At 44.5% G+C, this 23,329-nt stretch overlaps 2 protein-coding genes across 9 annotated transcripts in view; one reads left to right on the top strand and one right to left on the bottom strand.

Moving 5' to 3' along the window:
• Positions 1–3,762: 3,762 nt before the first annotated feature.
• GIN1 (gypsy retrotransposon integrase 1) lies at positions 3,763–14,634 on the bottom strand. 2 transcript variants are annotated; one of them, XM_061479056.1, is made up of 8 exons: positions 14,491–14,633; positions 14,114–14,259; positions 13,056–13,249; positions 11,675–11,980; positions 10,753–10,941; positions 10,489–10,656; positions 9,603–9,891; positions 3,763–4,877 (listed from the first exon to the last, which is right to left on the bottom strand). In XM_061479056.1, coding segments are annotated over exons 1-8 (1,572 nt in total). In that variant the 5' UTR covers positions 14,493–14,633; the 3' UTR covers positions 3,763–4,599. The 2 variants fall into 2 exon arrangements, with proteins under 2 accessions (XP_061335040.1, XP_061335041.1); XM_061479057.1 differs by lacking the exon at positions 3,763–4,877 and adding an exon at positions 8,538–9,227 and having other exon boundaries at positions 14,491–14,634.
• A 4,695-nt stretch (positions 14,635–19,329) lies between these two features.
• The window catches only part of PPIP5K2 (diphosphoinositol pentakisphosphate kinase 2), a 48,862-nt gene continuing 44,862 nt past the window's right edge, over positions 19,330–23,329 (top strand). For 6 of the 7 annotated variants that reach the window (XM_061479042.1, XM_061479044.1, XM_061479046.1 and 3 more), the window contains exon 1: positions 19,330–19,424. The gene's annotated coding sequence lies outside the window, so the exon portion shown is untranslated. Of the gene's footprint in view, positions 19,425–19,953; positions 19,978–23,329 lie in introns of those variants that run through there. The other variant, XM_061479043.1, reaches the window with a different exon arrangement.

A 23,329-nucleotide genomic window follows, 5' to 3' on the forward strand; every position in this document is an offset into this window, starting at 1 on the left:
TGAAAGGGACAGAAGCACTCGTCTGCCGACCAGACCCTGTCTCAAGGGAGGTGTGCTGCCTACCAGGGGCACACATCAGGGATGTGGCAGAGAGGCTGCCTACTCTAGTAAGTCCCACGGACTATTACCCACTCCTGGTGATACATGTGGGTGCTAGGAATATAGATAGTAGTAGCCTGGGGAACATAAAGAAGGACTACAGAGCCCTGGGGGAGGTGGTTAGGGTCTCTGGAGCTCAGATAGTCTTTTCATCAATTCTCCAGGATGCAGGGGAGGACCTAAAAAAACTAGGAGGATTGGCCAGGTTAATAAATGGTTAAAAGGGTGGTGTCATAGTCAGGGGTTTGGGTGTCTTGAACATGGGACCCAAGTTTGTAGGCCAGGCCTAGTGGGGGCTGGTGGAGCTGGTCTGATGATAAAGAAGGGAAAGAGCAGTTTTGGTAGGAGGCTTGCCAGACTGGTCAAGGAGGCTTTAAACTAGATGTGTTGGGGGAGGGGGGGCATCATTCCATCCCAACACACTCAGTCAGTCACCAGCACCTATAATAAATGGTTGGAGCAATGTAGAGATATCCCAGCCGCTCCAGGCAATGAGCTGGCTTCAGTTGGAGCTCGGCTCAGATGCCTCTATACAAATGCCCGTAGCACGGGGAACAAATGAGGAATTAGAGATGTGTGCACATCTACGGGAGTATGATATAATAGGCATCACAGAAACATGGTGGAATGGCTCCTATGACTGGAGTGTTGGAATGGAAGGTTACAGGCTCTTTAGGAAGGACAGGCCTGGCAGGCGGGGAGGGGGAGTTGCCCTTTATGTTAGCGATAGGCTGGAAAGTATGGAACTCTGTCTGGGGACAGGTGAGCAGTCCACAGAGAGTTTGTGGATCAGGGTTAAAGGGAATGTAGCTATGGGAGCCATTACTGTTGGGATCTGTTACAGACCACCTGATCAAGGAGAACCTGTGGATGAAGCACTCCACAGACAGATAGGAAAAGCCTCACGCTCACAGGCCCTTGTTCTCATGGGTGACTTCAACCACCCTGACATCTGTTGGAAGGAGAGTACGGCCCGGCACAAGCAATCCAGGAGGTTCCTCAATTGTGTAGAAGACAAATTCCTTCTGCAAGTAATAGAGGAGCTGACAAGGAGAGGTGCCATGCTTGACCACGTGCTCACCAACAGGGAAGGGCTGGTTGGAAATGTGACTCTCCAGGGCAGCCTTGGATGCAACGTTCATGAGATGCTCGAATTTGAGATCCTCAGGACAGTGAGAAGAACGTACAGCAAGCTCACTGCTCTGGACTTCAAAAGAGCAGACTTTGGCCTCTTCAGGAACCTGCTTAGGAAGGTTCCATGAGATGCAGCCCTAGAGGGTAGGGGGGCCCAAGACTGTTGGTTGATATTCACGGATCACCTGCTACAAGCTCAGGAGTACTGCATCCCAACCAGAAGGAAGTGCAGCAGGAGGGCCAGGAGACCTCCTTGGATGGATAAGGAGCTCCTGAGGAAAATTCAAATGAAAAAAGAGGATTATAATAAGTGGAAGCAAGGACAGGTGGCATGGGAAGAGTACAGGGATGTTGTCTGGGAAGCTAGGGACCAGGTTAGGAAAGCTAAGGCCCAGTTAGAATTAAACTTAGCTAGAGGTATTAAAGATAACAGGAAGGGATTCTACAGGTACATAGCAAATAAAAAACAGACTAGGGAGAATGTAGGCCCCCTCAGGAAGCTCTCAGGAGAACTGGCTACACAGGATTTGGAAAAGGCTGAGGTTCTGAATGACTTCTTTGCCTCGATCTTCACTGGCAAAGGCTCTGACTGCACCACCCAAGTCTTGGAAGGCAGATGCAGGGACTGTGAGAATGAAGACCTTGTGCCCACTGTAGGAGAGGAACTGGTTCGAGACCATCTTAAAAATCTGAATGTGCACAAGTCCATGGGTCCTGAGGAGATCCATCCGTGGGTCCTGAAGGAGCTGGTGAACGAAATTGCGAAGCCGCTGGCCATCATATTTGAGAAATCATGGCAGTCAGGTGAAGTTCCAAATGACTGGAAAAAGGGAAATATAACCCCCATTTTCAAGAAGGGAAAAATGGATGACCTGGGGAATTACAGACCAGTCAGTCTCACCTCTGTGCCTGGCAAAATCTTGGAGCAGATTCTCCTGGAAGGCATGCTAAGGCACATGAAAAACAGCAAAGTGCTTGGTGACAGCCAGCATGGCTTCACTAAGGGAAATCCTGCCTGACCAACTTGGTGGCATTCTATTATGGGGCTACAGAACTGATAGACAGGGGTAGAGCAGTTGATGTCATCTACCTGGACTTGTGTAAAGCATTCGACACTGTTCCACACAACATCCTTGTCTCTAAATTGGAGAGACATCAATTTGATGGATGGACCACTCAGTGGATAAAGAACTGGCTGGATGGCCGCACACAAAGAGTTGTGGTCAATGGCTCAATGTCCAGCTGGAGACCAGTAACGAGTGGCATCCCTCAGGGGTTGGTGTTGGGACCGATCTTTTTTAACATCCTCGTCGCTGACATGGACAGTGCAATTGAGTGCGCCCTCAGCAAGTTTGCCGATGACACCAAGCTGTGTGGTTCGGTTGATATGCTGGAGGGAAGGAATGCCATCCAGAGGGACCTTGACATGCTTGTGAGGTGGGCTGATGCCAACCTCATGAAGTTTAACCATGCCAAGTGCAAGGTCCTACACCTGGGTCGGAGCAATCCCAGGCACAGCTACAGGTTGGGCAGAGAAGAAATTCAGAGCAGCCCTGCGGAGATGGACTTGGGGGTGTTGGTTGATGAGAAAATGAACATGGGCCGGCAGTGTGTGCTTGCAGCCCAGAAAGCCAACCATGTCCTAAGCTTCATCAGAATTAGTGTGACCAGCAGGTCGAAGGAGGTGATTCTGCCCCTCTGATCATGTGAGACCTCACCTGGAGTATTGTGTGCAGTTCTGGTGTCCTCAACATAAAAAAGGACATGGAACTGTTGGAACAAGTCCAGAGAAGGGCCACGAGGATGAACAGGGGACTGGAGCACCTCCTGTATAAAGACAGGCTGAGGAAGTTGGGGCTGTTCAGCCTGGAGAAGAGAAGGCTGCATGGAGACCTCATAGCAGCCTTCCAGTACCTGAAGGGGGCCTACAAGGATGCTGGAGAGGGACTCTTCATTAGGGACTGTAGTGATAGGACAAGGGGTAACGGGTTAAACAGGGGAAGTTTAGATTGGATATAAGAAGGAAATTCTTTCCTGTTAGGGTGGTGAGGCACTGGAATGGGTTGCCCAGGGAAGTTGTGAATGCTCCATCCCTGGCAGTGTTCAAGACCAGGTTGGACGAGGCCTTGGGTGATATGGTTTAGTGTAAGGTGTCCCTGCCCACGGCAGGGGGGTTGGAACTAGATGATCTTAAGGTCCTTTCCAACCCTAACTATTCTGATTCTATGATTCTATGAGTATCAGATAGAAGTTGGTGAATTTCTAAATTCAGTTTTCTGCTAGCTATCTTCTTTTGTGTCAGTCCTCTATAAAAAGAACTGACTTGCACTCATCAGTTTTCCACATGAAATAATTCTTGTTCAGCTGAAATACCATCTTCTTCAGCAGGAAGTCCAGACCCTTAACAATTTACTCAAGGAGTTCAGAGAATAAGTAACACCAGTGCTTCACCATTCCCTTGACCACTGTCAGTGTAAGTCTCCAAACCTGTAGTGGCTATGGGAAGATGTAGCCAAAAAAAAAAGCAGATGTTTGGAGGGAAAAAAGCAGAAATTAATGCTAAATACACTTAAGATTTTGAGAAATTCAAACTGCTTACCCTAGCAGAATTTTGATAAGTGGGAGCAGCTGAAGGGACACACATTTTCACGTGCAGAACACTACATGACTTGATTTTGGCAGCTCTGGTATTTCGTGAAATCTTAGAGCTGTGGGTTAGACTACAAACTAAAAGCTGCAGAAATCAATATTTGCAGCTTCTCAGCATAAACCAGTTTCTCTTTATAACAGGAAAAGGAGGACACCAGCTTCCCTACACTGGAGGTAAAATTTACATCAAGTTGCTTAGATTATATTCACCCCACAGTATCTTCAACACACATTTCATTAATCCTTAGATGACATTAGAAATGAGTTATCTAAGGATTAATGAAAAGGTTATTACAGTAAAATGATGCATTGTGAGGATAACAGTCAGGTACAGCCAAACAGCTCTTCTACCAACTGTACCTGAAATTCAAATACATGATGACAACATGTGCTTTTACTAGGCTGTGCTTGTGCTTTTTGGTCACTGAATGCTTTTCAACACCCACATAAATTAACTACTGGATACATACAGTGCTCTTAAATTGATACAGTAGCTGAACATGTTCTTTTACATGCGTCTTTGTTTCTGTTAACAGAGCAATCCCTTCTTAACACCCATACAAATTAGCCAGTGGGTAGCTGCAGTACTTCTGTATCTTCTATATGGATATACTTCAATATCCATAAAGTAGGAAAGTGGATTTGGCTAAGAATTTTTTTTCCAGTCTGCCACAAGTTTCAAACTGTTTGTCAATGACAGGTAACTTAAGACCATGCTTAAGTATCCTCTATCTTGGTCTGAAGTGTCAAACAAGGTGAAGGCCATTTTTCTGTCTTTGTAGTGTTTGATTCAATGTAATGATCTTCTGTCAGCTCAGACTGATGTTTACCATCTGTTGGCTCCTGGTCTTTGCAGGCTGCAGGCAGCATTTGTACAGCAGACATCACATCTCCTTCTGCAAATGAGTCTTGTTGCCTTGGATTATAGGATTTTTCAGATAAGCCAATATAGTCATGGTCAACAACTACTGCGCCTTGTAAAAAGTAATGGTTGTCTGTAAAAGAAAAGCAGCCATCAAATCAGATCCTTCAAGCCATATTTAAAATGATAGTCAGGTGGAAACTTACTTTTTAAAACAATGTCTGTAAAAAGACAAGAATGTTTGAGTGTTAGCAGTGTATTTTCTAATTTCACTGAGCACCAAATGTTTGGCTGCATCTCATTACATCCACAAAACAATGCTTGCAATGTTTTCAGAGTTTTTTTAGAGTTTTTCTTTGCTAGGTTAGTGACTAGCTTGACATCTGTCATAATTACCTATCAAACTAATACGTTAAATAAATGGACATGCAGATTGTTTCATTTCACCTACAGAGAGAAACATGGCTACTCCAAGATCTTGCTGGGAAATCTTAATGCAGCACAAAAAAGCTTTTCTAAGCAGTAAAAACAGAATTAAAAGATTTACAGAATTTAAAGGTAATAACGGCAACTGCTATTGTAACAGTACTATTGAGCTTTTCTTTATTCAATATGGTTACAGTGTTTGACTTTTCCAAATGAGTTCAAATAAAATGAAAACAGTCTAACCAGACAAATTAGAAGTGCAACCGTCAAAATGGCATTAATACTTCAGTTTTGGAAGACGAGGTTGGGGCCTATCTTGCTTACATAGAATCATAGAATAGTTAGGCTTGGAAGGGACCTTAAGATCAGCTGGTTCCAACCCCCCTGACATGGGTGGCAGTGCCTCTCACTAGACCATGTTGCCCAAGGCTCTGTCCAACTTTGCCTTGAACACCACCAGGGATGGAGCATTCACAACTTCTTTGAGCAACCCATTCCAGTGCCTCACCACCCTTACAGTATAAGAACATCTTCCTTACATCTAAACTTCCTCTGTTTAAGTTTTAACCTGTTACCCCTTGTCCTATCACTACAGTCCCTAATGAAGAGTCCCTCTCCAGCATCCTTGTAGGCCCCCTTCAGGTACTGGAAGGCTGCTATGAGGTCTCCACGCAGCCTTCTCTTCTCCAGGCTGAACAGCCCCAACTTTCCCAGCCTATCTTCATACAGGAGGTGCTCCAGTCCCCTGATCATCCTCGTGGCCCTCCTCTGGACTTGTTCCAACAGTTCCATGTCCTTTTTATGTTGAGGACACCAGAACTGCACACAATACTCCAGGTGAGGTCTCACATGATCAGAGGGGCAGAATCACCTCCTTCGACCTGCTGGTCACACTTCTTCTGATGAAGCTTAGGACATGGTTGGCTTTCCAGGCAGGATTTCCCCTTAGTGAAGCCATGCTGGCTGTCACCAAGCACTTTGCTGTTTTTCATGTGCCTTAGCATGCCTTCCAGGAGAATCTGCTCCAAGATTTTGCCAGGCACAGAGGTGAGACTGACTGGTCTGTAATTCCCTGGGTCATCCATTTTCCCCTTCTTGAAAATGGGGGTTATAGTTCCCTTTTTCCAGACACTGGAAACTTCACCTGACTGCCATGATTTTTCAAATATGATGGACAGTGGCTTAGCAACTTCATTTGCCAGCTCCTTCAGGACCCACAGATGGAATTCATTCAGGTCGCATGGACTTGTGCATGTTCAGGTTCTTAAGATGCTCTTGAACCAGATCCTCTCCTACAGTAGGCCTAGGGTCTTCATTCTCACAGTCCCTGCATCTGCCTTCCAAGACTTGGATGGTGTGGTTAGAGCATTTGGCAGCGAAAACTGAGGCAAAGAAGTCATTCAGAACCCCAGCCTTCTCCAAATCCTGTGTAGCCAGTTCTCCCAAGAGCTTCCTGAGGGGGCCTACATTATCCCCAGTCTGTCTTTTACTTGTGACATACCTATAGAAGCCCCTCCTGTTACCCTTGACATCCCTGGCCAGCCCCAATTCTAACTGGGCCTTACCTTTCCTAACCTGGTCCCTAGCTTTCCAGACAACATCCCTGTATTCTTCCCAGACCGCCAGTCCTTGCTTCCACCTTTTATAATCCTCTTTTTTCCCTCAAAGTTTCCTCAGCAGCTCCTTATCCATACACAGAGGTCACCTGGCCCTCCTGCTGCACTTCCTTCTAGTTGGGATGCAACACTCCTGAGCTTGTAGCAGGTGATCTTTGAGTATCAACCAACAGTCTTGGGCCCCCTACCCTCTAGGGCTTTATCCCATGGAACCTTACTGAGCAGGTTCCTGAAGAGGCCAAAGTCTGCTCTCTTGAAGTCCAGGGCAGTGAGCTTGCTGCACGTTTTTCTCACTGTCCTGAGGATCTCGAACTCAACCATCTCATAATCGCTGCATCCAAGGCTGCTCTGGAGCATCACATTTCCAACCAGCCCCTCCCTGCTGGTGAGCATGAGGTCAAGCATGGCACCTCTCCTTGTCGGCTCCTCTATTACTTGCAGAAGGAAGTTGTCTTCTACACAATTGAGGAACCTCCTGGATTGCTTGTGCCGGGCCGTACTCTCCTTCCAACAGATATCAGGGTGGTTGAAGTACCCCATGAGAACAAGGGCCTGCGAACGTGAGGCTGCTCCTACGTGTCTATAGAGCGCTTCATTCACAAGAATCCTCCTGATCAGTTGGCCTGTAACAGATCCCCACACTAATGTCTCCCATCACTGTTCTCGCTTTGACCCACAAACTCTCTGTTGGTTCATCACCCATCTTCAGATAGAGTTCCATACTCTCCAGCCTATCCCTAACATAAAAGGCAACTCCCCCTCCTCGTCTGCCAGGCCTGTCTTTTCTAAAGAGCATGTAACCTTGCATTCTGACATTGCAGTCATAGGAGCCATCCCACCATGTTTTTGTGATGCCAATGATATATCCTTGTAGCCGTGCACATGCCTCTTATTCCTTGTATTTATTTCCCATACTAAGGGTGTTTGTACAGATGCATCTGAGCTGAGCTCCAAATGAAGCCGGCTCATTGGCTGGAGTGGCTGCAATCTCTCTGCATCGCTCCAAGCATTTATTACAGGTGCTGGCGACTGACTGGGAGTACTGGGATGGAATGATGCTCCCCTCTCCAATACACCTAGTTCAAAGCTGCCTTGACTAGCCTGGCAAGCCTCCTACCAAAGCAGCTCCATCAGCCTCCAGTAGACCTGGCCTCCCAAATTGAGTCCCGTGTTCTAAATAACCAAACTCCTGATTATGGCACCACTGTTCTAACCGTTTATTAACCTGCCAAATCCGCCTGGACTTTTCAAGGTCCTCCTCTTTGACCTGGAGGATCAATGAAAAAACTGTCTGAGCCCCAGAGCCCCTAATCATCTCTCCCAGAGCTTTGTAGTCCTTAATGCTTTCCAGGCTTCTGATGGCACCTACACGGACCACTAGAAGTGGGTAACAGTCCATGGGACTTACTAGACCAGGTAGCCTCTCAGCAACATCCCGATCCAAGGCCCCAGTAGGCAACACACATCCCTCAAGACTGGGTCAGGCTGACAGATGGTGCCTCTGTGCCTTTCAAAATAGTCACCTACTACTATGACCCGCTGCTTCTTCCTGGGGGCACAAGTAGTGATCCTCTTTACAGGTGGATCAGCAGGATGTTCATTTGGTGAGGTGCAAAGTAAACAAAACACTTTAGTAGCACTTACAAAGTTATGAGGCAAGGACACAAATACCCTCACCCAAGACGTACTTTCTGCACTTTGATTTCAGAGACTGTTACAAATGCTTTGCTGTCATCCAAGGTTATGCCACCAGACTTACACCATAGCAAACATACTATATTCTCCTTCCACACGTATATTCATTGACTCAGCAATGCGTGGGTTATGATTAAATGTATCTGCCACCAGACTTATACCATAGCAGCTGCAGATAACAAAAAAGTAGACCCCTGCTAATAAAGAGGAGTCTTTTGTTACAAAGATACATGTGTTTCTTTATGGATGAAAACAGATGAAATTCACTATGCCATTCACTGCCCAGTTTCACTGTTCTTATCCACCTGAAATAATACTCTTGATCCTTGATTGCTATTAGGCTGTTTGATAAAAAACACCTATTATTTTGGAAAAACCTGGTTTGCCTCTCTACACAATGAAAATATATATGAATATCAGTCTATAATTTTAAGATTTGTAAGTATTCATAACCATTCATCATTGAAGTTTTTGCCGGTATCAGATAACTGATCTTTAGTCACTTCCTGGGAAAGGAAAGAGACTCTATGTTTACATACTGCTTTGCTACTGGTAAACATACTATGCTGTCATCCTACAAAGGCAACTACAGTTAACTTTTTACACTATGACACAATTTACTAAAGCCATTGTAACAGCTGGAGATTATCTGCAGGCTTGACATGTATATGGCTTCCTCCTTATGGATCAGTAGTTCAATGAGGAACTGGAAGCCAGAGTGACTGTCCAACAGTAAAAATAGTGTCCTCAAGACACAACATGAAAACAGTATCTTGGTTATGAAATCTGTAATTGATGACTGGCATAAGTATCACCTTCTCACATGAAATTCCAGGATTAGTCTCAGCTTTGCAAGTCCCTCAGCTTTAAAGGGTGATGGAAGAAATTACTATCTCAATGCAGTTTATATGCATTTTCAATAACCAAAGCTTAACTGCACATGCCAATTAGAGTGGAACTTCGTTTCCTTTTCAAGGATCCTGAATCAAAAAGAAGCTTGTGTTTTCTAAAAACTGACATGACAGAAAAGTTAAAAAACCCTAAACAAACGAAACCCAAAACAACATCAAAATGTTAAATCTCTCCATATATATGAAATACGCACACACACATACACATACCTTTTTCACTGGACTCTCTTATGTATGGCTTGAGGTGAGACATCTTGATGGGTCTTTTCAACCTGGATCCTGTGTCATCTCTTAATATTGCATGGCCATTATCTGTGATATAATCTATAATGAAAGGACCAACCCATTCCGACTGGAAATGACCATCTTTCCACCGGTTTTTTCTTTGCCTGAGGACTTCATGACCAACTTTAAGTAGCGTGGTATTTAACTGCTTTGGCTTCCTTTTGACAGTGATTTTGTTACTGATTTTCTGTTCATCTGAAGTGTTTTTCTCCACCTGCAGAAAAATATATATGAATCACATTTTCTTTTTTCCAAAACTAATAATGAGTTTTCATAGAACTAGCTAATAATGCGGAAGCAGTACACTAAGTGGATTGGATGTGTGTAACCCAATATGCGGGGTTGAAGAATTCTGAAGAAATTGAATTCATCTTTATAAATCAACAGCCCACAGGTAATGGGTTTCAGTTTCTTAGATACACAGCCCACCAAGTCAGATAGGAATCTCTTGGTAATAGGTCTAAGGTTACTCCCTCCTAATACATATGGGAATTGTTACACTGGAATGTAGAAATCATAAGAAAAAAAAAAAACACAACACAAAACAAACAAAAAACCAAAAAAAAACTGAACCGAAAAGAAAGGGAAGGGAAGGGAAGGGAAGGGAAGGGAAGGGAAGGGAAGGGAAGGGAAGGGAAGGGAAGGGAAGGGAAGGGAAGGGAAGGGAAGGGAAGGGAAGGGAAGGGAAGGGAAAGCCCACAAAACTGAAACACCAAAAAGCATGCAACCCCCCACGCTGCTTTTAAAGGTTAATTATATTTCAAGATTTTTATCTTTTACCTTCTGGCTTCTTATTAGTAAACACATTTACCTGGCAATCTGAGGTTTTCTCTTCTTCTAGAGCTTGACTGGCTGTTTTAGTTGCTTCAAATATTTTGGCAAGCACACTGTATTCTCCTTCCATACATATATTCCTTGGCTCAGCAACGTGTGGGTTACGATTAAACATTTGGATATATGGGGTGGTTTGACCTGTCTCCTATTTAAATGGGGAGCAGAAAGCAAGCAAACTTAGCATAGAGCTTTGCAGATATTTTGGGGGACTTCAGTCAAAAGAAGAAGAACATCGACATACCAAATCTGTCAAATTGAAAGCATAGGCAATAGCAGACAAATGCTCATCCCAATCATTTGGATGGTTGATACAGTATTTGTTAAGGAAAACTTTGATTGTTTTGCATGTTCTTGCATTTACGTGATCTGTCTGAGGATAAGACAACACAATTTGTTTCATTCCAAACAGTGCAAACAGTTCTTCATTTATCTTCAAAAGAAGAAGAACATGATTACTGAAGGTTTCCCTCTCCTGTACCACAGTTTAAGTAAACAAACTCAGTCTTCCATCCCTTTTGTTGATGTGATGGTGACTGAGCTAAAGTCTTAGACATATTCCCACCAAACAGTCCAGGGTCAAAAGTAAGAGCTAAAGCAATCAGTATGGGTTAGGAGACAGTAATTGATTGTTTCTAACCACATTTCTACTACTAACTCAATCTGTCATTTCCTCTGTATCGCAGTCTCATATTCATCATTTGTGAGTGGACAGAAGTATGAAAAGTTCATCATAATCACTATAGGCCACTGTCAAAAATGCCCCTAGCTATCTTCTATACCAGACAATATGGATGTTAAATATGCTTGTTAAATACAGCATGTTGGAGTGTGGAAGCTTGTGCCAGTTCAACTGAGTGACAAAATCTGCATTACTTCTACCAGAAAATCAATCATTTTGCTTTGTTCTTCATTCAAAGAATAAATTCCTGGGAAACACTGCATAATGTTACAATAGCAAATAATTGGTTCGTCATTTTCTATATGTACTAACATTTTCCCTTTTTTTTTTTTTTTTAATTGAAGAAAAAATATTTACAGTCTTTTTCAAGAATAACGTGGATTTACTACAAATTTACTACCGGGGAAAATATATGGGTTTTTTGGAAGAAAGGAAAAAAAAAAGAAAAAAGAGAGAGGGAGAAACCAGCCACGTAAATAATTACCTCATGAACAAGCTCCTTCCCTTGATCAATTGGCATTTTTTGAGGTGGCCCATATAAGAAAAACACATTTGTGATTGCCTTAGCAACTTCAGCTGCTGAAATGTCATGCAGTGGCAAGATAACAGTCCATCTTGTAAACAAATCTGTCATAATTATGACGTACTTGTGGCTTCTGTTGGTAACACTGAAAGGTCCCATTAGGTCTATAGTGACTGCTGTCCATGGATCTTCCGCTTTGATAGGGTGTGTTTTGGGTGCTGTGGTGGCTGTATTCTTTGCCGCTTGGCAATACTGGCAAGCATACACCTGATGCAAAAAACAGGGAAGAAGCTATCAATAAAAAGTGATGGTTAAGGTTTAAGACAATCATCAGTAGGACCATAAATCTCTGCACGTTGGGTCAGACCAGGCAATGTGAAACAAATTAATTTTAACATTTTTCTTATTTTTTACCCTTAGATTTTTCAGGCCCAGCATAAAACCCAAGCCAAGCAACAGCGAAGGCTGGGAAAAGGGCATATACAGGAATAAACAGCTGAACCGTCTCCTTCCTGAAAGCACTGTGCCCTTTCAAGGCCACAGTATAAATTTTAATATCCATTACTATGTGTAAATACTAAAGAAAGTATCAAGCAGCTGGGATCAAAACAAAGTCCCAGTCATTCCCCTTTTGGTACTACTGTGTATGCCGTGACTGAAAAACATTGGCAGTATACACAATCTTCCCTGCATAACATGGATCAGCTTTACTTACAGAACAGAGCCCCTTTGCCCAAGTCTGAATCGAAAGCAAAGACTCATTTCAGTTCATGTTACAGTTGTGAATGAACCACAAAGCATTCAGGTGATGCAGCAAGCTGACAGCAATAGTAATTTGGCTGTAAAGGACATTTACATACAGTTTCCACAAGGATCACATTCTGCCTGGGGCTCATGTTCATGTATCTTTGGGAGAAGAATGAACTTTCCCAAGCAGTGATTTGTTTAACTGTGTCCTGAACAAATTTTCATATTCTTATGTGCCAGCAGGCACTCTGGGCACATATCCTTAGGATGATACACTGCATCCCAACAAAGATGTGTAACAGTACCTGCAAGAAGAATTCTTCTCAAGGACCACATATGCTCTGCATACTTAAAGGCAGGACGGCTCCTCACCACTGGGTAACATACAGCAATATGCAAGCTACATGGTCAGTAGTAAGAGAAAAAAAGAGAAAGGAAACACTGTGCTCTGCCAAGACCATTTTACAGTCTGATTGTAAGCTTACATTTCCTCATCATGAAGCAGTATAGGTGCTTGCTGTATGCAAGTCACAGGGTTACAAAACATCCCTAACAGACTAGATTTAAAAAATATTCTGTAGCTATGAGACCATACCCACTGCTTGACGTCATTTGTTACAGAGGTCCAGTAGTAATTAGATTCCACTAAAGTTAGTGTCCTTGATATGCCATGATGAGTGCCAGCAGCATTTTCATGGCACTTTTCAAGCACCTTTTTCTTCTCTTCATCTGAAATAATGACCAGTCGCATTTGGTTTCTGTCTTTTCCAACATAGTACAATTTATTTCCTGAAAGAAGAAAAGTACCAGCAAATTATATGCAAGTGCTTTGTCTTTTGTTTGGTTTACTGAACTACTGGGGATGATTAGGTATAGAATTTATTAAATCAACTTCAATTCACTTCTGTGTGAATGTAGCTATTTGTTTATAAATACTTTTAATTATTTCCTTCAAAAAGCCTCACCTCTGTTTATTTATTAGCCTGGACAGAAGGCACTAAGAGGGCAAGTCAGAATGCAAACAATGCTCCCACAGGAAGCCTGACTGAAACACAAGCTAGTGCCAGGGGTGGGAAGGAGAGATAGGACTTGTTATCGGGTTTAGAGTCTGCCTGCCAGCAATCTGACACTGCAATTCACAACTCTAACTCCTCCCTGCTTTCTATATACATAGCCTTGTCAGGTTTGATGGGACTGAAAAGAGCACAGCAGACTACAGAGGTTCATATACCTCTTTGCATGGAAGAATAAAGCTGGGAAGGGCCAGGAGGCTCTAAAATGACAGATGGCAAAGTCATCCTTGCACATCCTTGCCCAGCCAGAGCACCCTCCAGACCAGACCAAACATTGCAGATCTGGATTTCCCTTTCTGTAGTCCTTTGCATTATGGATTACAATAGCTACGTACTTCCGCAGTATCTAGAACAAGGTTTGGCTTTTAGCTAGATAAATAAATCCCACCTGGAAATGACTAAAGCAGATTAAGCTTCTGTTTCTGTAAACATCCTGTTACATATTAACTAGGATTGAGCAGAGTTCTGTATTAAAACCACAGTATGCTGCAAAGCAAGATACTGCTTTCTTTCTTTTCTCGTATCAGCAAATCTCCACCTAAAAACCTATTTTCCAAGTAGTCTGAAAGAATGCTTTTACCTTTGAAAACAAATTTTTTGGCTGCTCTCCTGATTCCACTTCTTTCACTTGACAATGTTGTGGGATGATACTCTCCTGTTCGCTTGTAGTAGGCAATCTGCTTCAGGTGGAGCCCACCACTCTTCCCACTACGGACCATTGAGAACCTGAACAAAATACACGTTATCTGTTACATGGAGCAACTGCCAGAGGAGCACATCTTCAGTTTTTACTGGTTTCCTTGTAGTTCAGAGGTGTCTTGATAAGATAACGTCTGAGGGGATGTTACACCATCCCCTGCACTGCTCGCAGTATCTCCATGCTATCAACCTAACCAATACAGGACACTGCTTGACACACTAATTTTGTTCTATGCAAAGCTGGTTTTGTCAACTTACATTTTAAAACTTCCAAACAATGGGGACTTCCACTTTTATTTATGGGGCAGGAAATGGGACTAGAGAGAAAAATCTGGATAGCTCTCAAAAGGAGGCGTGCTGGAAATTAAGCATGTCCAAAAATCTACCCTAGTTGGAAAAAAAACCCAAATCAACACATAAACAAATGGTGGGAAACAACCTCCCAGACAGAAACTGACAAATTTATATTGTTCATTAATTCATTTGACAGTTAAAGTCTGAAACCAGACCCTGCATGTAAGGTAACAATTCATTCCCTGATGCAGGCTGACTTCCCTGATCATATTAAAATGAAATGTCATTAGTAAAATGCATCATTAGTACTGGAAATGCTTGGGTCTGGCAAGGACACCATCAGAATAATCAGCAATTAATGACTGGCAGAAATATTCACAGGCAGAATTATTCATGCAGGCTCTACAATATTTCAGGATTTTGTTGGTTGGTTGGGTTTTTTTCCCCAAATCTACTGTAGCAGCAACAAAGATGTACATGGAATGGCAGTTTGATCCTTCTCTAACCGATGCTGCAAGAGCAGGATCAGGCTTGGGGTCTACCACGTCATCATTTCTTAGTAAATGCTGGTTATCCATAGCATTAGGTAAATTTCTTGCCCACCCTGCCAGTGACCCAGGACTAGACAGTGTGACAACACAGCACCTGCTAAAAGGAGTAGTCAGTTCATCTGCTACATCTGCTAAGTGGCATATAATTACTGGGAAGTGACAGTATCCAGTCACTCCAGAATCTATGTTATCTCATATAGTGATGTTCTTTGAAAACTAAATGTGTAAGTCAGGATGTTTATTTTTCAATTTAGAGATTCTCACCTACCTTCACTATACTTGGGGGTGAAAAGGAAGTAAAGAGCTCTAAAGAATGATTATGCCTGCTTTTATTTATTTCTATTTATTCCATTTTATTTTTTTATTATTTTATTTCCATTTTATTTCTATTCCTCACAGGAATTAAAATGTGGTATGTTATTTATAGAATATTATATTCTACATATACAGCTGGGCTAAACATTGCTGTATGTCAATTCAAATGCATGCCAGAAACTTCACATTCAGTGGCAAGACCTCTGCCCCACTGAATATACTTCATGTTGCAAACCATAGAGCTGGCTTTCAAGACCAGCCAATTCTCCTGTCATACAACACTAGTGTTTACAATAAAATTCTCATGCCTGAGAGATCTAGCACAAACTTCACCACTACAACCCTGCCTGCAAGGAAAGAGTGTCTCAGAACAAGGAAGGTGTGGAGCCAGAACATAGTAATGTTTCTAGTGATCCTGGCTTGCACATCAGTTCCTTGAAAATTGACATCTGATAGCACAAGCCAAAGCAATCCACCGAGATGGTAAACTGGGTAACAGCAGAACGGAGGGTGAGGCTGCCAGGGTAAAATTCGTGGTTTTGTTGTTTCAGAGAAGTTGAATAACTAGTGTTTCTGACAGTTAAACAGTGCTGGTGAAGAGCAGTCAAAATATCTAATCTGCCAGGGGCGTGCATCCAAGCTATAATCTGGGCCCTCCTTGTGAAATACAAGCTCACTCCTCTAATCAAGATAACAGTGTTTTACTGAGGGACAAAGTCAATAAAGCAAAAGCAACAGCACTGGCGCGTAGCGAGAGGTGCACTGATTAGCTTTTGTTACAGGTTTATATACTTTCACTATTGCATTAATTGCAATATTTCGTAATTCCCACATATAGGCAGAGAATATTATAACTAGCTCCAAGATCATAAGTCTCCTCCTCTTGGCATACTGCACACTGCTCTCCCGTGATTGTGGCCCGGGGTCTTGAGGATGAAGTAAGCAGTCTTCCTCATGCAGGCAGGGGTCTTCAGGATGAAGTAAGCAGTCTTCCTCACAGTGTACTTTTCACCTTTGGCACAGTTGGATGCCCCAGTAATCACAAAATTAGCTGAAACCAGCCATATATGTAAGTTTCTGATCGCTGGCAAAGATTTAGAACAGTGTGACCTTCATGAAAACGTATTGCAAGCAAAACAGGACAGGCAGACAAGGAGTATCCAAAGCTAGCAGATGTTCAGGGGGCACTGTCTCCAAACTAACTGATAAGTAGGAGGATGGTGTGAAATAATTCATTCATGTTTAGTGGGGCCACTAAATCCTGTTGTCTCACCACAGACTTACATCACAAACATTGTTCTTTATCTTTGACCTAAATTAAGCTAAAAGTACTTTAACCCTATGCTTTCCAGGCACTAGCTTACCCCATATCAAGCCCCCCCTCCCCCTTTTCTTTTACCTTTACAAATTCTTTTGCTATGTGACTCCATTTTGCTCAAGAGTTCTGGCCATTTTCAACTTGTTGTCTAATCTTCTGTCCTTAGAGAGCTTTGTTTCTGTTATTGTGAACTCACACAGTTATGTCCACATAGCAACATCTATGATTCGCAAAAGCCGATACATTTATGTGTTTATCACATCCTGAAGGCTGTGCTGCAGCTACTCAAGCATGGCTAGAAGTCAAAACTAGCCAGGTATGATTTATCACCTAACCACTGGGAGGAGGGACCATTTTGGCTTGAAAGAGATGTTCACACATGGCAAGAAAAGATGTTCCAGGACAATCTTTATTCTTTCAGTACTTTTTGCTCGTCGAATGCTTGTCACAAACAGTGAATAATCCCCACATAGTACATGGTTCTAGATTCTAAAAAAGCAAATTTGCACAGCAGTAAGATACACCTGAGCAAAACCACTGCTTATACATCAGCTAAACAGAAATTCTATGCTCATTCCTGCAACGGCAGTTTCTACTATGTAAGTCTGAAATAGCACTCATAAGCCAGCAAAGAAATAATACTTACATAGTATCCATATAGTACACATTTAATGTATTTAGCAGGATCCTGATCCAGCAGAGTGCATCAATAATCTGCTGGACTGCTGTCTGAAGGACAGCATCAAATGAGCTTCCCTCCTGGGTATTTAGTTTCTTATGTCCCTACTTGTTTACCCCTATCTCCCTCGTCCAACACCCAATATACTTTGTTTAGCCTAATCTTAAAAAACCTGAACTGAAAATAACATTCTGTTATTTAGAACTCAGATAACTCATAATCTGGTAGTACATAAAAATCAAACACTTTCACAAGTAGCAACTGATCCTTAATTCCTTTGAAGCTGGAAAAGAATATACTGCTTTACAAGGAAAAGTATCTGGCAAAGATAACTAACCTTCCATGTAACCAGGGATCTTTGGTTTGTCTTAGCCAAAACAGTTACACTTGCTAGCCATTTTACTATTTTGCTTTTTTAAGCCTTCGCTCATCACAATCCCAGCTGGTTTTGGTGGTTTTTTTTAATCCAGCTTTTGAGTATCTCCCCTACCTCTATTTGTAATTCCTAGCAGAGACAGGAATTCCCCAAGCAGCCTCAAATACATCTTTCCTAACCAAAGTGCTAGCAGGAACCTGTAAACAGAGGTCCAGAGGAGGACCACAAAAATAGTCAGAGGGACGGAACACCTCTGCTACAAGGCAAGGCTGAGAGGGTTGGGTATGTTCAGCCTGGAGAAGAGAAGACTCTGGGAAGATCTTATTGCAGCCTTTCAGGTCTTAAAAGGCGCCTGTAAGAATGATGGGGAAGGACTTTTTAGCAGGTCTGTTGCGACAGGATGAGAGGTGATGGTTTTAAAGTAAAAGACTTGGACTGGACGCAAGGAAAAAACTGTTTACGATAAAAGTGGTAAAACACTGGCACTGGTTGCCCAGAGAAGGTGCTGGATGTGCCATTCCTGGAGACATGCAAGGCCAGGCTGGATGTGGCCCTGGGCAACCAGATCTAGTTGAAGATGTCCCTACTCATTGGAGAGGGTCAGAACTAGATGACATTTGAAGGTCCCTCCCAACCCAAACGATTGTATGACAGTCACACTCAACGCACACCCCTCCATAGCTTCTGGGACACTAACCCATACCTTACAGAGCCCCCTCCATTTCACAGTACCCCCACTCCTGAGGTACCTCCACCGTCACAGCGCCTAACAAGCCGCTGGCACACCGGACCACACGGGCAAAGCCAGGTCAAGACGGGACCTGCATTGCACACCGCCGCCCAAGAGGCGCTGCAAAGCGCGTTAGAACAGCGCCCTTACCCCCGCCGCCCCTTCGCACACACCCCGGCATCGCATACTACGGCGCTACACCAGGTCAGGAGACCCGAGGACCTAAAGGCCGACAGCGGAGCTGTAAAGACTCACAGCCACGGCCGCACAAGGCGCTCCTCCCAGAGAATTTCCTCCCGGGAAGCGCCCCTCCCTCCAGCCCGCCCTCCAGCCCGCCCTCCAGCCCGCCCTCCAGCCCGCCCTCCAGCCCGCCCTCCAGCCCGCCCTCCAGCCCGCCCTCCAGCCCGCCCTCCAGCCCGCCCTCCAGCCCGCCCTCCAGCCCGCCCTCCAGCCCGCCCTCCAGCCCGCCCTCCAGCCCGCCCTCCAGCCCGCCCTCCAGCCCGCCCTCCAGCCCGCCCTCCAGCCCGCCCTCCAGCACGCCCTCCAGCACGCCCTCCAGCACAGCTATACCGCCGCGACTCATCCCCACTCCCGCCTACCACCAACACAACCCCCAGCATTCACCGCGCCAACGGCCGCCAACATCGCCGCTGCCCGCGTACGGCACGCTGGGAGTGGTAGTCCCTATCTGCCGCTGCCCTGCGGTTCGCGCGGTAAGCCTTGCGCATGCGCGAAACGACGTCGACGCGATCTTTTTCCCTCCCCACGTCTCTCTCTCTCTCCCTCCCTCCCTCCCTCCCTCTCTCTCCCCCTCTCCCTCTCCCTCTCCCCGCCGCCGAACCTCACCCTCTCGTCCCGGCTTCGCAGCGAGGCCTGAGCACCGCGGGAGAGCCGCCGGGGCTCCCTCTGCACGCACTGCTCCACCACAGGTACCGGCGCAGCCTTATCCCAGCAGCCGTAGCATCGACCCCTTTTGCACCGACTAACGGCTACGACGGCCTTTGTGCCCTGGGACCTATGTGGTACCCCCGGAAGTGGCGGTGGGGGCGTGCCGCGGCGGGGGGCGGGGCGGTGGCTCCTCCTCAATGGGGCACCGGGACGGAGGGTGAGGCGAGGCGAGTTTGTTTCGGTGCTGCTCCCCTGCCGCACTGATCCCATTTTACATGGGGTGAGGGGTCGCCCCCTCGGGTTGCGGCCTGCCCAGCAGCGGCGGTGCGGAGCTGCCCCTGCAGCGAGTGGAGGTGCGGTGTCCGTGGCCCACGGTGCCGTGATGGGGCGGCCGTGGAGCGTGGCGGGGGTGCAGGGAGGGTGTTGAGTGAGGCGGTGGCCGCTCCGCAGCGAGCTTCGTGACTAGCAGAGCCGGGTCCGCTGGCTGAGGTGGGAGTCACAGCTCCGGTGTCGGGGTGTGCGAACACGCCCAGTCCTCTTTGTGCGTGATGCTGTGTCGGCGACACCACCAGTAAAGCACGGCGGGCACGGCCGGTGAGCGCTCTGGGCCTTGCGCGGGTCGTTCCGTCCTCGGCAGTGATCTGTCTGCAGCAGCCATGACCCGGGTTCGCAGCGTGCTGCGCTAGCGGAAACCCGGTGGAATGCTTCATGGGGTGAAAAGCAGCGTTCATAAACGGCTGGGGTGATGACCTCAAACCACCAGGGTTCGGGCTCCCTGCTAACATCCCACAACTGATGATGAATTAGCTGGGGTGTAAAACTGATTATAAATTACAGGTGTAAAATTAGCTGGGGGAAGGGAGATTGCTATCTACGCTGAAATCAAGCTAGGAGAAAAAAAAAGTGCAGTGGTCCCAGAGCTGAAAATCAGTTACATATAGTAACCAGAAATTAACCTGTAGGGAGCTGAAATGGGAGAGGTGTATAGGCAGAGTGGCCTGTGTAACACTTCCCTTTGTTGTAATGGTGTTTTCCTGAAGCCGGGAACTTCACAGAGTATGGTAAACTTTGAATATGCTGGGGTTTGTCACTTGTTGATTGCCCTGTAGTACCTGTTTTCTCCTCACACAAGCAGGAAAACTGGTATCGCAACCACAGTGAGATATGTGGTTTCCTTTCACATCTATACCACTCATATTTAGTGCTCTAAGTTGAAAAGCTGTTCCTTACAATTGTTTGTTACACTATTTCTGCTTTATGTTTCATAGAATCATAAAATGGTTAGGTTTGGAAGTGGCCATAAAGTCATCTATGGGCAGAGGCGTCTCACACTACACTGTCACCCCAGGCTCTTGTACAGCCTGGCCTTGAACACTGCCAAGGATGAAGCATTCACAGCTTCTTTGGGCAGCCTGTTCCAGTGCCTCACAACCTTCACAGTGAAGAATTTTTTCCTTATATCTAATCTGAACTTCTTCTGTTAAAGTTTAAAGTCATCACCCTTTGTCTTAGCACTGCAGTCACTGATGAAGGGCACCTCTCTGGTATCCTTATAGGCCCTTCAGATCCTGGAAGGCTGCTATGAGGTCTCCAGACAGCTTTTTTTATCCAGGCTTCTCTCCAACTTTCTCAGCTTGTCTTTATACAGGAGGTGCTCCTGACCTCTTACTATCCTCATGACCTCCTCCAGACTTGTTCCAACAGCTCCATGTCCTTCTTATGTTGAGGACACCAGAATTGTACACAGGACTGCAAGTGGGGTTTCACAAGAGCATCTTTCTTTCTGAGTGCTTTATTTCTCTTCATCTATTTCATCTGCTTCATTTCCATCTTTTCTGCATCCTTTTTGCATCATTTTTCTGATTAGTAGCAAGGCAATTTTTATTTTTTTTAATTTTTTTCAACCTGGGGTATCAAAATTCCCATAGAATCTTCCTTTGTTTTGGTGAAGAAGTTTTGATTCAAAATCTGTTCTTGCTATGTAGGGCTGGTTTTGGCATAAGGATTTGACTGATGTAGTATGCCTCTTTTGTGGCTCAATATATGAGAAATACGATTTTATTTAATTTTTACTGGTTGGCTTGTCTTGATTGGCTGATTTTTTTATTTATTTTTTCTCCCGTGGAAGAGAATTTCTGGCATTCTTCTGGCACTTGGGTACAGATTTTTTTCTTTAAAAAGCTTTCCAATCTTTGCAAAGATTTTCTCATCTCTACATAGTTGCTGTCACAAGTTCTTTGTTAGAACATGGAGAAGCTGTTTTGATATCTTTTAAGTGGGATCTCTAGAAGTTTGGAAGCCAGCCATTCTTGAAACATTCAGGCTTGCCACAGATATAAATGTCTTTGTGTGATGTGTTTGACAAGGTTTGATTTAGAAAAGAACTTGGAGGCTAATGAACGTGAAGGTTGTCTGTGTTGTGGCTGTGCAGGAGACGTTTGTGACACATGCCAGATGTCAGTTTGTAGTTGAAAGAAATACTGCCTTGAAGAGAAGACGGTGATATTTATCAGACAGGTTTTTCTGTTGTGAAAGTTCTTTTGAAGGGTGGCATTGTCTCATTTTATAGTTTATGCTCAACTGCTAAAGAGTTGAAAGATGCCCTATAATAATGCAGTGTTTGGGGATGTCATTGTGTGTGCTGAAAACTCACATCTCTACTCATGAGATATTTGGGGGGGGGGGGGGAGAGGGGATTTGTGAGCAAAGAATTTGATAAGGGAAAGATGCATTGTAAAGTTATTTCACTTCAAGTTTCGTAACTCTAAATGACTGGAAATATTTTGCATAACTAACTGTATAATTACCAGGAAAGAAAGCAAACATAGGGAAATCAGCCAAATAATTACTGTTTGAAAGCTGTAACAGTTGCGCTTTAACACTAGGAACCTCGTTCATGAGCAATCTAAATTGCACTGAAAAGCTGGCTTCTTAACAGAATTATGTTTGACATGGCATGTTTTCAGCTGTTTTCAGTCCCCTGTGCTGCACTTCTGTAATATGGAAGGTCAAACAGAAATCTGTCTTAGGCACAAACATTTAGGTGGCATAGTTCTTGGAAAATAATTCACATCTCCAGGAAAAGATTTAGGCAACTGCAGTTGGGTAGCCTAGCTATATAGCATTTGAAGAAGTGTAAATGCCCCTGTAAGCAGCACTGACCCGAACTGCTTCCAGTAGGAAATGCCGGTAAAGTGGCTATTTCTGGATTCCTGTTGATGAGAATGTAGATGTTTCACTGGTAAGATTTTGCACATTAGATGCCTGCCTTCTTGGAATCCAGAGCAGTGAGCCCTGTCCTGTAAGACAAACCCAGTGGCCATGTTAAAGAAAACTAATGGTATGTGGAGCAAATGAAATTGGATTATGGTAGCCTGATATTTAGAGCAGTTGAAGGGAACAAGAGAAATACTGTTTCTGTTCCCTTTGGTCTCTGTGGCTTCAAGTCCCTGTTTATCAGAAGAATTTTTTAACCACCAAGCTGAAAAAAGTGTGGCTAAAAGCACCTGTACCTGTACTTTACTGCTGAAGATGGGGTGCAGGTAACAGTGCAGTAGGTTTTTGCCCAGGAAACACATTTGGAGCACTGTCGCGTGTTGACCTTGGTTGGTCACCGAGCATCTGCCATGTCACTCTTATCACTCTTACATTGACAGGGCAGAAGGAGAAAATATGACAAAAAGCTTGTCAGTTTAGATAAGCACAAGGACATCAGTCACCAACTACTGTCATGGGCAAACCAGCCTCAATTTAGGGAAATAGATTTAACTTATTGCCAGTTAACTGGACTAGGATAATGGAAAATAAGAAAAAGATCAAAACCAAACACCTTTCCCTCACCTCTTCTTTCTTCCCTTCTTTCTTCAGCTTCACTTTCAACTCTTACACCTCATCCCCTCAAGCAGTGCAGGGGGATGGGAAATGGGGACTGGTCAATTATAATGCT

The sequence above is a fragment of the Pezoporus flaviventris genome, unplaced genomic scaffold, assembly GCF_033815535.1.
Source record: "Pezoporus flaviventris isolate CSIRO_AGI_PZ_B2104156 unplaced genomic scaffold, CSIRO_AGI_Pfla_v1 ptg000140l, whole genome shotgun sequence".
NCBI classification, from domain to species: Eukaryota; Metazoa; Chordata; class Aves; order Psittaciformes; family Psittacidae; genus Pezoporus; species Pezoporus flaviventris.

Coding starts and splice junctions, on each gene's coding strand:
- GIN1 (XM_061479056.1), bottom strand. Junction 10,657..10,752: donor CTTTCAATTTGACAGATTTG/GTATGTCGATGT, acceptor CCATTTAAATAG/GAGACAGGTCAAACCACCCC. Junction 4,878..9,602: donor AAGAGAGTCCAGTGAAAAAG/GTATGTGTATGT, acceptor TTTCTTTTACAG/ACAACCATTACTTTTTACAA.